At 40.6% G+C, this 14,557-nt stretch overlaps 1 protein-coding gene across 1 annotated transcript in view; it reads left to right on the top strand.

Moving 5' to 3' along the window:
* Positions 1-205: 205 nt before the first annotated feature.
* CCDC38 (coiled-coil domain containing 38) overlaps positions 206-14,557 on the top strand; it is a gene marked incomplete at both ends in the record, with an annotated part of 36,823 nt that continues 22,471 nt past the window's right edge. Inside the window, 4 exons of the mRNA XM_081310855.1 lie at positions 206-245; positions 6,681-6,781; positions 8,221-8,386; positions 13,384-13,448. Of these exons, the coding sequence (XP_081166981.1) occupies positions 206-245; positions 6,681-6,781; positions 8,221-8,386; positions 13,384-13,448 (372 nt within the window). The remainder of the gene's footprint in view (positions 246-6,680; positions 6,782-8,220; positions 8,387-13,383; positions 13,449-14,557) is intronic.

Here is a 14,557-nt window from a genome sequence, read left to right as displayed (position 1 = left end):
GTTTTTGCCTGGTCATTTTATTATTTCCTTGGGGTAAGTGCCTATGGTTGGAATCACTGGGTTAAAGAGTTTGTGTGTGCATTGCTTTTAAAAAGCCAGAAAGGTCATTTGAGAGTCTTGGCAGTTGGATTAAGTTCCTTTATACAATGTTCACAGAATTTTTAAAAATGTATTTCCTTTCCTTTGAACAGGTCCAGGAGACGAAATGTCATCACATGTTTTGCCAACATCACCGAATTCTGGAGGTAAAAAGAAATCAATCAGTGAATGCTTCCTTTGTGCCTGGTCCCGTTAGGCTCCATAAGGTACTAGGAGAGTAAAGGAGGGTGCTGCACGAGAGCCTAAGGCGGAAAGAATTTATAAACTGTCTGCTGAGGACATTCTGCTTGACTTTTCGATTTTTAAAATTTCTTCAAATCAGGGGTTCCTCAAATTGTCATCATTAACTCAATTGTGTCATACGAAAGGACACAAATAACTTTACCAAATCTGCCCTCTTCTCTCCTTTACCACCCTTCTCTCTTGATCCTCCTACTTCTTTATAAATATACAAGAAAGTAGAATTTAGCAGTATAAAAGGAAATAATTTTGTTATAATTCTGGCCAAGTTTAATGATGGGATAACACCAAGAATGTCTATAGAGAACTGTTACTCTATACACATCCTATACAGAGGACCATTTGTCACTCTGTATTTAGAATTAATAGGTGTGACTGTGAATGACAAAACATGTATATAAACCAATGGTTTAAATGTATGATAGGGGTTTTTCATACTCTCTCAGGTAAACAGAGTCTGGGTCCATGTGGAAGTTCACATCAGGAGCTCACCTTCTAGCTCATGACTGGGCTTTATTCTTGGCCCAGTTTGACTGCTTCTGCACCAATCATTACATCCATATGCCTACCTATAAGGAAGGAAAGAGCATGCCTAGAAGATACATTCACCACTTTCACTGACATCCCCTTGGCTAGAACTTAGCCATATGGTTATTCCTAGATCCAAAGGAGGTTGAGAAAAGTACTCTCTACTGTGGGTGCCCATATGGGATGCTAGAATTGAGGACCATATTTGTATAGAAGGAGAGAGTGTGGATATTGAGACACTACTAATAGCCCCTGCTCCATTATCAAATTAAAAAAAAAATTAGGAAGGGCCATTTTGGGAGTTAATTCTACAGATAGATTTGCACACGTAATTAAAGGTGTATGTACAAGAATAGTCAATGCAGTATTTTTTTTTTTGTAAGAGCAAATGACTAGGATCAGTCATAATATTTATGAAACAAAAATCACAGATAAGGTTAAAATGAAGGAAGAGGCAGTTTTATTCAGGTGCAGAATAGATCTGCAAATCAGCAGATACAAGTTCAGGTTAGAAACCAAGCAAGTGTTATCCAAGGAGACTAGACAGAATGAGGTTTCATTGCATAAAGTCATGGGGTGGGGCCGTAGCTCAGCACTGCTGGAGACAAGGCAAGGTGTGGGCAAGTCAGGTGTCAGAAACTGAAGGGAGTCAATGAAGTTTGCATTCACATATCCATGCTCTTTTAGCCAGCTTTTTTTCCATTGCTGTGCCCAAAAGACCTCACAAGAACAATATAGAAGAGGGAAAGTTTATTTGGGGCCTCACAATTTCAGAGGTCTCAGTCCAGACAGCAGGTTCCATTTTTGGGGCTCCAAGTGAGGCTGAACATCATGGCGGAAGGGTGCAGTGGAGGAAAGCAGCTCAGGACATGGTCATCAGGAAGCAGAGAGAGCTCCACTTACCAGGGACAAATAAACCCCAAAGGCGTGCCCCCAGTGACCTACTTCCTCCAGCCACTCCCCACCTTATCACAGTTACCATGCACTTAATCCATATTAATGGATTAATTCATTGATTACCTACAACTCCCACAATCCAACCATTCCACCCTCTGAATAATTCTTGCATTTTCTTACATGTGAGCTTTGGGGAGACATCACGTATCAAAACCATAACACAAGGATTGGAAAGTTGTTTCATCTTCAGTTCTTGACAGCATCAGTGCAGAATGTTAGCAAAGTCCCAAAGTTTTATCTCACCACTCTTTAACATTTTGACTTTGTTTTATCATGTCCATTGGTGTGGGATTAGTTCATAATATGAGGGAATGAGATGCTAGTCAGCTGTCTTTTGGATAAGATGATCATATATGTGCTAATATAAAAAGAATTTCTAAGTATTGGTAACTGAAAAAATAAGATGCAGAATACTAGAGTAGTATATATATTGGATGATGCCTTTTTTAAAATTTTTTTTTTAGTTGTAGTTGGACACAATCTTTATTTATTTTTATGTGGTGCTGAGGATCAAACCCATCACCTTCATGTGCTAGGCGAGTGCTCTACCACTGAGCCATAGTCCCAGCCCCTGGATGATGCCTTTTTATTAAAAAGAATTTAGATTACTGTGTCAAGAACTGTGAAGGGTGTAAAAGTTTCTCCTATTTCCAAGTTGTTAAGCTATCTAGTTTCATGGATGCCAAGAAGAGTTACAAAACTCTTGGATCAGACACAAAGGTCTTTATTACTCACAACACAATAGGAAGCATGAGCATTAACACGTTTGGTGCCAGTTCCCTGTTCCCCATGGCCCTCTTTTTAAATCAAGTAAGTTATATATTAATAATATAATATGGACCTCTGAACCCATCAGAATCCATGAAAACTGGGTTCTTAATGGTAAATTACACCATGACAAAACCTACACACCAGATCTCTTGTTGTCTGTCATTTGAGTATCCACCATGTTGACTCCTGTGTAGATTATTACTGGGGTTTTCTTATTGTCTGTTTGTAGTCTTAAAGAACATATTTTTTGCTTTGGCTTCAACTGTTTAAAAGGATAGCCTACAGACTATCGTCTTTTGGAAATTACATTGTACATTGTAGTTCATGCATTTTGACAGCTGTGAATCACATCGTGTGAATATTCCATAGTTCCTTTATTGACTCCCCTGCGGGCATTTGAGTCATTTTCAGTTTTCCATAAGGTAAGAGGCTGTGGCTTAGGTTGGAGTCTGATGCCCATTGGGAGTATAGGGTGATGAAGAAGGTTGAATGTGGTCCCCAAAAGATATGTCTATGACAATATGAACTTATTTAGAAAATGAGTCTTTGCAGAAGTAATTGAGGCAGGGATCCTGAGATGAAATCGTCTTGGATGGACTTAGGGTGAAATTGGCTCAGTACTTATGGAGGCTAAGTCCCATGATCTGCCATCTGCAAGGTGGAAACCCAGGAGAGTTGGTGGTGTAATTCAATCCAAGTCTGAATCCCTGAGAACCAGGGGAACTGATGGTGTCAGTCCCATTCTGGGTTCAAGAGGAGATGCCAACTCAAACCATGAGAGGACAAGAAAGGGCCTTCCTTGGCCTCTCGTTCTGCTCAGGCCCTCAGTGGATGGGATGATACCTTGCTGGTTCAAACGCTGGATCTCATCTGGAAATACTCTCACAGACACACTCAGAAATACAGTTTGATCTAGGCACTCCTGAGTCCTGTCAATCCACAAAATTAGGTATCAAAACCACCCAGCCCCAGGTTCCCTTGGGTCCTCAATCTCGTCACCCTCTGCTAGGCTCTAGCCTGTTAGCCATTCTCCTTCCTCCTCCTGCTGTCCTCAATCCCAGATGCTGGACCTCCCTCAGTTGTCTCTACTCCACAGATTACAAAGGCCTAGAATGTCACGTGCTTCTGTGACATCTCTGAGCCTCCCTGCGCCTCCAAAGGCCAAACCACAAGCCCCTCTGCTCTTGCCAGGTATGAACCCCACCCAGAGGGAAGGACTCTCCACCCAGCTAGTTCCTCTACCAGCTGGACCAGCCACACTCCTCTGAGTCTTCAACCTAATTTCACTTCTCTGCCAACCCTCAGAATGACTCAAACAAGTTGGCCACATCCAGCCTGGAACTGGGGGACACTCCCCACTCTTGTGACTACAAAGCCCTGCTGTTTCACTTACTCCTTTCCTACGTGACCTTGGATTGTAGACCAGGGCCGTGCTGATGACTAATCAGCCGCCTTCAGTCTTTGCCTGTCAAGTGCAGGGTGTCCTGTTTTCTAGGCTCCGAGATCTCTCCTTCCCTGGAGGGGTGGACGGCAGGTGACCAGAACCGGCCACACTCTGTGTTGAACCCAGGACCTCCACTCTGTGATTTTTCCCCTCTCCCTGATAAAAACAGAACAAAACAAAACCAGCGTGTTGGGGCTTCTGCAGTCCCAGGCACTCCCATGACCTCCACCTTGGACAATGGCCATTTCTCAGGTAGCTTTGACTCTCCCGTTCACAGCACATTACCGCCACCTGGGGGCTCTCAGTGTATCCCAAAGCTGATGTTCTGGACCAATTAAGCCAGAATTCCTGGGGAAGCAGAGTGATTCAGAGCCAGAACCAGAGGTTCTTCATAGGTCCTTAGCCTGCTGGGAAGTTTTGGAGATTTTTTTTTTTTTTTTTGGTGAGGTAGAGATAGAGGGTAAGGGGTATGGAGTAAGGGGTGGGTCACCCTCTCTTTTTCTCTCTGATTTAAGATATCAACTCCAAGCTGCCAGCATTCCTGGTCTTGGTTTTTGGTTTTTAAAGATCAGAATTTCAGCCAGGTGTGATTATGCATGTCATTCCAGCTACTAGGGAGGCTGAGGCAGGGGGATTTCAAGTTGGAGGACAGCCTGGGCAACTTAGCAAGACTTGGTCTCAAAATAAAATTTTTAAAAGGGCTGGGGATGTAGCACAGTGGTTGTAGAACATCCCTGGGTTCCATCCCCAGCACCACAATAAATAAATTAATACATAAATAGATATTTTAAAAACCCCAAGATTTCTGTCCCCTGCATCACACCTCCAAGCAATAAAAATAAGGACAGAGAAGGAAGGGATTTTGCTCTTTCAGATTCAATAAATAAAATCTAAAATTCCATTCAGAGATATAGTTGATTTTTCTATTTTTAATGGTCAGCCTTCTTTTTCATTAAGTATATAAGTTCATGGTTTTTAGCGTTTTCATAGATATGTGCAGCCATCACCATGGCCAATTTTAGAATGTTTCATCACCTTAAAAATAAACCCTGCATCCTTTGACCTCCAGAATCTACCCCCTGTCCCTGCACCATCCCTAGCAACACTGATCTCTTCTCCATGGATGTGCCTCTTCTGTTCATTTCATATAAGTGGAAAGATACCCTATGTGGTTCTTTGGTACCTGCTTCTTTTGTTTAACATATGTTTCCGAGGTTTATCCCTGTTGTAGTGTATGTTGTACTTCATCCCTTTTCAAGCCTAAATAATATTCCCATGTATGGATATACCACATTTTGTTTATCATTTTTCAGTGTTGGATGCTTGGGTTGTTTCCATCTTTTGGCTCTTATGAATAATACTGCTTGAAACATTTATGTACAAGTTTTTTGTTGTTTGTTTTGTTTTTGGTACCGAGGACTAAACCCAGAGGTATTTTACCACTCAGCTACATCTCCAGCCCTTTTTAAAATTTCCAATTTTGAGACAGGATCTTGCTAAGTTGCTTAGGGCCTTGATAAATTGCTGAGGTTGGCCTTGAACTTGCAATACTCCTGCCTCAGCCTCTGGAGTCTCTGGGATTGAATCAGAGACATGCAGCACTGTGCCCAGCTTCATATACAAGTTTTTGTGTCAACATGTTTTCCTGTCTTTCGGGTATATACCTAATGTTAGAATTAGTGAGGTGTATGGACACTGTTTGACATTTTTAGGAACTACCAGAGTATGTTCCAGAATGACTGCATTGGCTGGGTACAGTGATGCATGCCTGTAATCCCAGCTCCTCTAGAGGCTGAGACAGGAGGATCATGAGTTCAAAGTCAGCCTCAGCAACAGTGAGGTGCTAAGTAACTCAGGGAGACCATGTCTCTAAATAAAATTCAAAATAGGGCTGGGGATGTGGCTCAGTGGTCAAGTGCCCCCGGATTCAATCCCTAGTACCCCCTACACACACACACACACAAAAAAAAATTAACCCAGAAATGGCTGCACCATGTTACATTTGAGAGTCCAGTTTCTCCACATCCTCACCAGCACTTGTTAACATCTGACTTTTTTTCTAAGACAATCTAATTTGGACTGAGGGTCTTCCTAATGGGAGTGGTGGGGCAATGGTAACAGTAGTTGTGCCTGTAGGATAGGAAGAAATAGTATATTCATCTCAAAATATGATCTCATGATTCTGCTAAATGCCTGTTTTTATTTTTTGTAACTGGGGATTGAACCCACGGGTGCTTAATCCCTGAGCCAGGTCCCTAACCTTTTTTATGTTTCTTTTGAGAAAGGGTCTTACTAGGACCTCTCTAAATTGCTGAAGCTGGCTTTGAACTTGCAATCCTCTAGAGTCTTTGGGATCATAGTTGCGCAACCACCGTACCAGCAAGGTCTCTCTGTTTTATCAATTCATTCCCCAAGCCCCTGTGCTTGGTGCCATGGGAAACAGAGGATCTGGGGATCTTGCCCAAGAGATCTGGGCCCTTCATGTCCAATTCCAGCTCAGAGAGGCAATTTCTGTCTGCATTCCACTTTCTTAGAGACTCCTGCATCCCACTCACTCTACCCCATTTGGTAGGAGCCTTATAGTTCTGGTAAACAGAGGAAAAATAATAAATCTTTATTTCTATTTCTTTCTTTCATTCAGAAAAAGCAAAAGATGAATCAGTCAAAAAGGACAGACCATATAAGGTCTTTTTCAAAGATCTCTTTCTTTTCAAAGAAAATGAAATGGCAGCAAAGAAAAGGGTAAGTTTTTATTAAAAATCACAATCCCAATTAATGTTATAATCATATCCTCTTATTCATCATTCTTATGAATTTTTATGGTGTCAGATATGAGGACTCACATGGTGTGTGCCCCATACTGTCCTGGGGAGACACCCAGCACAAGGCAGGGATCTGCAAAGATCGCCACCCAATGGCAGAAGACAGGTGTTACAATCCAGTATGGCAACTACAAAGTACCCTACTCCAACAACACCCACGTTTTTCACATTTTTGCATTTCTAAAATTGGAATGCAGCTTCCATAAATAGGATGTCATTGGCCATGCATAAAATAATAGTGCTTCTCTTTTGGCACTAGGCATTGAACCCAGGGGCACTTAACCACTGAGCCACACCCCTAGCCCTTTTTGTATTTTATTTAGAGACAGTGTCTCAATGAGTTGCTTAGGGCCTTGCTAAATTGCTGAGGCTGGCTTTGAATCGTGATCCTCCTGCCTCAGTCTTCCAAGCCTCTGGGATTACAGGTGTGTGCCACTGCACCCAGCTAATGCTTTCTTAAAATAAGTGGCATCTTAGAGTTGACGGGCTACTGTAACAGAGGCGTCAAAGGAAACACAGACAAAGGTCTGCCCACCTTTACCGGTGAGAAGAGAGAACAGGGTGGTGGTGATGTGTAGGCAAAGACTTCACTGAAATAACAGGAGCAGAGTCTCCAAGAAGAAGTCAAAATTGGCTGAGCTGACAAGATATGTGGACAGACAATATATGTGTTGGGGAGTGGGGAGGAGGAAGAAGGGATAAAAGTGGAGGAGGGGCTACCATTTCAGAATGATCTGGTGTAGAGCTATGCCAGTGTGTGCCTTGCAGTGTTGCTCTCACTGTGTGTGTGGTCACAGCTAACATTTCAGATTTACTTTCCTTCCTCCTGGAGCAAAGGTTGACAACAGGACTTTCTTTACCTTTGTTAGAATGAAAAAAATATCTAGAAATGCTTGACAACTGGTTCATCTGTGTGTGATGGTTTCCCGCAGGTGTTATATAGTTGTGTTGAACTTCTCCCAAAATTAAATTGAGAAAATATGGGTGAAATCTGAAGCCTAAAAATTTTTTTTTTAAATGTCCACTTGGGACTTCTATTTTTCTCTCAGGTTTTCAATTTCATGGACTCAACACTTTGGGCAAGATAAAATTGTGAAAATATATAAATAAATGCAGAAGGATATTTCCCAGTCCTTCATATTTGTGAAACACAATTTAATAAAAATTAATTTTTAAATATATTTATACTCAGTTTTCTGTAGGAAGGAAATTATGCATTCCTTCAAAGAAAAGAATTGAGGGTTGCTGGTTTAATGTTAATATCATTTATTACAAATGGCATTTTTATATATGATCTCTATTTGAAAACAAGATTACTTGGATACATTAAAAATTCTTCTAAACTTTGCACTTGGGCAGGAAAAAATTTTGAACCGTAACATGAAAGTCTACCAAAAGTCTACTTTTTCATCCCGAATGAAGAGTCGTTCACACCTGAGCCAAATAGCTCTTCTTTCTGACGGAGGTGATGGCTCATTTGAAAAATTTGGGTTAGATCCAATTCTTATTCTCAGATTAACAGAAGGTAAGTCTAAGTTACTCTTTGATTCCGAATATTGTTTTGAATATTGTTGATTTCAGAGTTGGGTGCTTTTCTGGAGGTGAGAAAAAACAGAAAGTATGCTAGCTTATAATTAAGGGAAAGTCTCTGTAAAAGGGGGTTGACAATTGGGAGAAAAATCTATTTTAAACAGGAAAGCATATTTTTCCAAGAAGACTGATTCTCATTTTCATGGCTCTCAGGAAGATAGTCACTGCCAAAATAATACAGTATTAAAGTTGGCAAAGGTGCCAGCCATTCATACTGAGTTTTGTTTGTGGAAATACAGAAACTTTCTAAGAATGGAGTAGCTGTAGAATTCATATATTCAGAATCAGGAAGCTAATAGAATTTAATAAGTATGCCTGTTGTTTCAAAAACATAACTGGGTTTAATGGCCTTTGAAGGTAACATATTAAAATATTCCAAAATATGGTAATAATTGTTTTATGAAAGAAGGCAATCTGGGTATAAAAAATGACATGAATATTCCCTACTTATCAGATCAAGAAGTGCCTAATGATTTATGATTGAGTCATAAAATCTTTTCCCATAAATGAATCTTTTTTCCAATTTTTTAAATTAAAAAAAAATAAGGAAGGAAGAATGGACAGACAGACCCATATCAAGTGCCCAGGATTTGCTGTGGTAACTTAAAATGTTTTTCCTCTGGCTCCCAAAGTCTTTTCAGTTTCCAAAATTATGAAAAGAAAATCTTTTTTAAAAGAAGATTTTTTAGAACTTTATTTTATTCATTTACTTTTTTATGAGGATCGAACCCAGTGCCTCACACGTGCCAGCAAGCGCTCTACCACTGAGCTACAACCCCAGCCCCTGAAAAGAAAATCTTGAGAGAATAAGAAAAATATTTAGAAAAGGACTCTGAATTCAGTAATCAAAACAGAAGTCGTGTGCATTGGTCAGCTTCCTAGGGCTGTGGCTGAAATACCAGACAAGAACAGCTTTCTGAGGAGGGAAAGTTCATTTTGGCTCAGAGTTTCAGAGACCCAGGCCATGGTGAGCTGACTCCATTACTCTGGGCCCAAGGTGAGGCGGAACATCATGGAAGATGGGTGTGGCAAAGGGAAGCTTCCCAGGGTCATTGTGGCCAGGGAGCAGAGAGAGCAAGGGGAAGGGCCTACTGAGAAGATGCAACCTTCAGGAGCATACCCCAGTGACCCACCTCCTCCAGCCGTACCCACCTGCCTACAGTTATCACCAGGATGGACTGGTTAGGTGACAGCTCTCACCATCAAATCATTTACCTCTGAATATTCCTGCATTAACACCGGAGCTTTGGGGGACGCCTCATATCCAAACCATAAAACCAAGCGAAATGGTTTAGAAAATTTGATAGGTTCACGTGTAATCGTGTGACATGGTGGCATGTGGTGCCAGAGACTTCACCACAAGTTCTAGGGCATGTCTGGATCTCACCTGCTGTTTCAGAATTGGCCTCTGGAGAATGGTGAACCCAGGTCATCAAGGGCATTTAAAATGACAGGTGGCATAGAAAGAATTCTGCATGGAGTGAGGGATTTCAAGAATCCTTGTTGCCACTGTGGAAGTTTCGGGATAACTAGGGAAGCATAGCTGAGGAGACAACCTGGGTGCCCACCATTATTGTTTAACAAAGACGTCGCTGGTCTCTTGGAAGTAAATGCCACAGGGTAGACACTTCAAAAAAGGAAACAGTGAAATTAGTGTCGTCCAGGGCAATCTGGGCTCCCTCAGCCATGGAAGCAGGGTTATCCATTTGTTCTGGTTATACAGATAAAACATTGGGACATTTTCCCTTAAATCTCCCTCTGACTCTATTTCCAGTCAGGAGTCGATTCGAATGAAACTGCTATGTATTCTTCAACCTCACATTCCCTGCCTGAATTCAGATTGAAAACAAACCTACGTGATAGGAAAATTAGCCAGCGACCCCATTAATTTTATTTCCACATACTCAGTAATAAGAGCAAAGTGCTAAGTCACCAGCAAAGGAAGTCCACAGTGTCATGGACAGCTCATCTGCCTACATGGCAGAAGTGCCATTTCCTCTCTGTGCGACTGGCAGCCTGAGTTTGGTTTTGCCATCAAACAGCAGTACTGAATGGCTTGTCTCAGGGGCTTTCAGACTGCTCTTCACATCCCCAGTGAGTGATGGAGGTGCTCTGGGGTCGAGAGACACACTGCACTTTGAGGAGGGCTTTATCACCTAAGTTCTCTTGCTTGGAAGATCTGTCTGATAGCTAGAATAGCCAAAATGGGAAACCTACAATTATGAGTCTTATTAGATTAGAAAGATAAAATTCCATCAGCTCAGTCAGCCAGTCACCACGTTAAGGTAGACTGAGCTTATTTCTAATAAGTTGATAGGATATTCAAATTTATTTTTAATCGGGCTGACCCATCATAAGTGACCAAATGAAAGCGATAGTGAGCACTTTCATTCTATTTTTTTTTTTCTTCCCATTAAAAATGTCCAAGTATGGGCTGAGGTTGTGGCTCAGTGGTAGAGCACTTGCCTAGCATGTGTGAGGTCCTGGGTTTCAATCCTCAGCACTATGTAAAAATAAAGGTACTGTGTTCAACTACAACTAAAAAAAAAGAAAGAAAAAAAAGAGTGGATAAGACTCTTAAAAATATAATTAAAAAAACCACACTACACAGAAAGTAATTTCAGAAAGTGGATACGGGATGGCTCTTTGACCTTAGGGGTCATGCTGAATATATTGAACCTGAGTCTAATTGAATAAATATGAGGGTCTGAGTACCATGTAACATAACATTACAAGGATGAAATATGCCAGATTCATTATGTGGAAAATTCCACAGGATAATCCACCTGGTTTCTTGAACAAATGAATTGTATGGAAAAAATGATGGGAAGGGGGATCCCCCTTTCCACCTGAGGTGAGGGAGGTGAATCAGAATTCAAATCAAGGCCTGGTGCCCACGTCCTACTGGGCGATGGAATTTGGGTTTCCTCTGCGTGGAGTGAGCTATCTGCAACATAAAGCTAAGAAAAGAAGGTGGTGGGAAAACACACACACACACACTACACAGAAAGTAATTTCAGAAAGTGGGGATGGGATGGCTCTTTGACCTTAGGGGTCAAGCTTCCACACTGGGAAGAGAGCTCAAGAGCCCCACATTTGCTTTATTATATATGGGGGAAACTTCAAAGGTTTTCCATAGAATGTTCTTCTGCCAAATAAGGTAGGAAGTGGGCTGTCCAGGCCCAATGGGTTACACCCAATTCCAGAGCTAGGAGAGCAGTCTCCCTAGCCAAGCGAAGACTGAGGTCACACACATTGCATAATCCACTAAGTGGGAGGAGCCACAAAATAACTTGCAATTCCAAACCAAAATCTCCTTGGCTTAAGGCCGAGTGAAGACACTAAATAGTTTAGGGGTGGCTCCAAAGTTTGTTGTTTGTTACCACCCAACTAATGCTAATTGATGACTGAAATAATCATCATTGCCATCAGTGTTGACCTTAAAAAGTTAAATGATTCCCCATTCCAATTGTATTGTTTTTAACAGCAGCTAACAATTGTTGGGATGTTACTGTATGTTTCATGATCCATTGCTTCATTTCCTTCTCCCAGCACCATTATGAAATAGTCACAGTTGTACTTAAGTTATGCTTTGGTAATAAGCCACTTCTAAATTTCAGTGACTTCCAGTCCCAGCGGTTTAGTTCTCATTCACTTTTTAAGTTTGATTTTTTTTTTTTCCCCTGAATCTTCCACTATAGAAACAATCGATCAGTTGTCCTTCTGCTGTAGGAACAAACATCCTGTCTAGGACGTTACTGGGGTTGCAGCAAAGGGGGAAAGAGAAATGGGTGGTGGTTCCTGAACCTTCTGCTTGGAAGCAACATAGAACATGTCCATGCCCATTCCATGGCCAAATCGAGTCAAGGACGAACCTGACATCAAAAGGGCAGGGAATAATCCCTCATAGAGAAGCAGCTGATATTTGGGTAATAGAATCTACCACAATTAGTATCCTCGTTGGACAGATGAGGAAACTGAGGAATAGACAGGGTGAGGACTTTATTCATGTTCCCCCCAGCTAGTTAGAGATGGGTGAATGGGACCCCAGGAAGAGATTAGGCCTCCTGATGCTGCACAGGCTCAGTGGTCATTCAGGAAATGTTTTATTTCCACTTCCACTTATGTTATATTGAGAGACTTTATTCTGTGTCATGTTTAGTTGTGTGTTTCTTTTTATGAAACAAACATTATTGAAATACAGGATATGTATAAATTTGCAAAATGAAGAAAACTTGAAGGGAAAGTTTTGGTATTTTCTATTTTATTGTATTTTGTATTTAATTGATTTTATTTTTTTTAAATATACAACAGTGGAATGCATTACAATTCTTATTACACCTATAGAGCACAATTTTTCATATCTTTGTATATAAAGGGTATTTTCTATTTTAGTTTGCTGAATGGTAAAACTAGTTGTTATCCTGTTCTTTCCTGATATAAATTTGGTTTGTGGTCCCCAAAAACATTTTGCCTGAGGACTCTGTATCTCTGAATTGTCCATGCATTAAGATTTAAACCAATTTAGTCTCTTATTCAGTACAACCCAGGCTTGGGAGATATATCCTGGGAGACACATCCCTGACTCTGCTGCTGGTTAGCTGTGTGATCTGGGACAAGACTTTTGACAACTTTCAGACTTAGGACACAGACAGGATGAAATAGCAATAAATACCTCATTTGGATAATTGTTAGGATTCAATGATATATTTAAAGTGTTTAATAAAGTTCCCAGACCATGATTGGGCATAAAATAAATGGTAATTACTATTATTAATTTTCTTTTTTGGTTAGGAAAAGTTTTTTTGGAAGTTATAGTTTAAGGAAAAAAAGTAACTACAGACTATATATCACAACTTAACACTTTCATTCCATACAACATCTCTGACAGATAAAGTACTAAATTCAAGTCTATTTCAATTTTCTTTACAGGTGCAGATGCGAAAAGGACTGTTCATGAATTTATTAACGACCAGAGAGACAGGTTTCTACTTGAGGTAGTAAAAATAATTTCTTTCTCCCAGTAGCCAAATAGAAGGCTTCTTGCATAGCATCACTAAATATTCACCTTATATACCTTGTATTTTGACATTACATGTTACAAATCTATTAGCTGAAGAGATCAGTTTATTTCTATATTCATTCATCTGAAAAATGTTTGTTGAGTGCCTACTGTGTGCCAAGCAGTGAAAAACACAAAGACCCTGCTGTCAGAAAAGTTCAGAACCCTTCCAGCTTTGACTATACCCACTTTGGCCAGAAGAAAGCGCCAGGTCCCCATTGAAGAATTTCCTATAAAAATGTCAGAGGCTTTTATCCTACCATCAAAAACCCTTAGCTAGCAGGTAGATACCTGAAAACATGATTACTTAATATCTTCCTATGAATATTCATTTACCATCAATGAAGCAGAGATACTAAGCTCTTGACAAAGGGAGAATAATTACAAAAGAAATTCATTGAATGTTGTTTACGATACAGCTGTCAAGTGTCTAATCATCTAGAGAAGATCATCTGCCTCTTCTAAAGTCTTTGATGTGGATGAGTGAATGAAAACATGTTTAACTTTTCATAATGTCACACCACACATTCTGGAACAGAAGTCACTTGGCTGCCAGCTGCAGTCCACATGGAAGGTCTCCCTTAAAGTTATAAATATAACCTGATGCCTTTGTTTGTTAAATATTATTTTCTGGGTGCCATTTGGACCTTTATCCCAAAATCCTAGTGACATAACTGACATCCAAAGCAGTTTAAGGTTGATAGATTTGCTAGAATTACAGTCATTTGTATTAAATGTGCCTCGTTCTATTTCTTTATCATCTCCTTCCTTCCTCCCAACCAGTTTGGTGAAGTGTCCCAAAGTCTCAAAGTGACTTGTAGAGTCCCCTTATCAAAAAGACTTGCATGTAGTTAAAAAAAAAATGGCTTTGCCCAAAGAAAGTCTGGCTTTGCTCTTGACTTCCAGTGATTTTAAGGGTGATGCGCAGGCCACATCTGACAGTCTTAAGATGACTATGACAGGAAAACCAACAATGTGACTTAGAGCCGGGACTCTGGCTGGCTCCTACTCAGGATTAGGGACCAAAGACTGATCAACCCTGTG

Source organism: Spermophilus citellus, assembly GCF_964194105.1.
Source record: "Spermophilus citellus genome assembly, chromosome: 10".
Lineage (NCBI taxonomy): Eukaryota > Metazoa > Chordata > Mammalia > Rodentia > Sciuridae > Spermophilus > Spermophilus citellus.
This window is presented reverse-complemented; position numbering and strand designations above follow the sequence as displayed.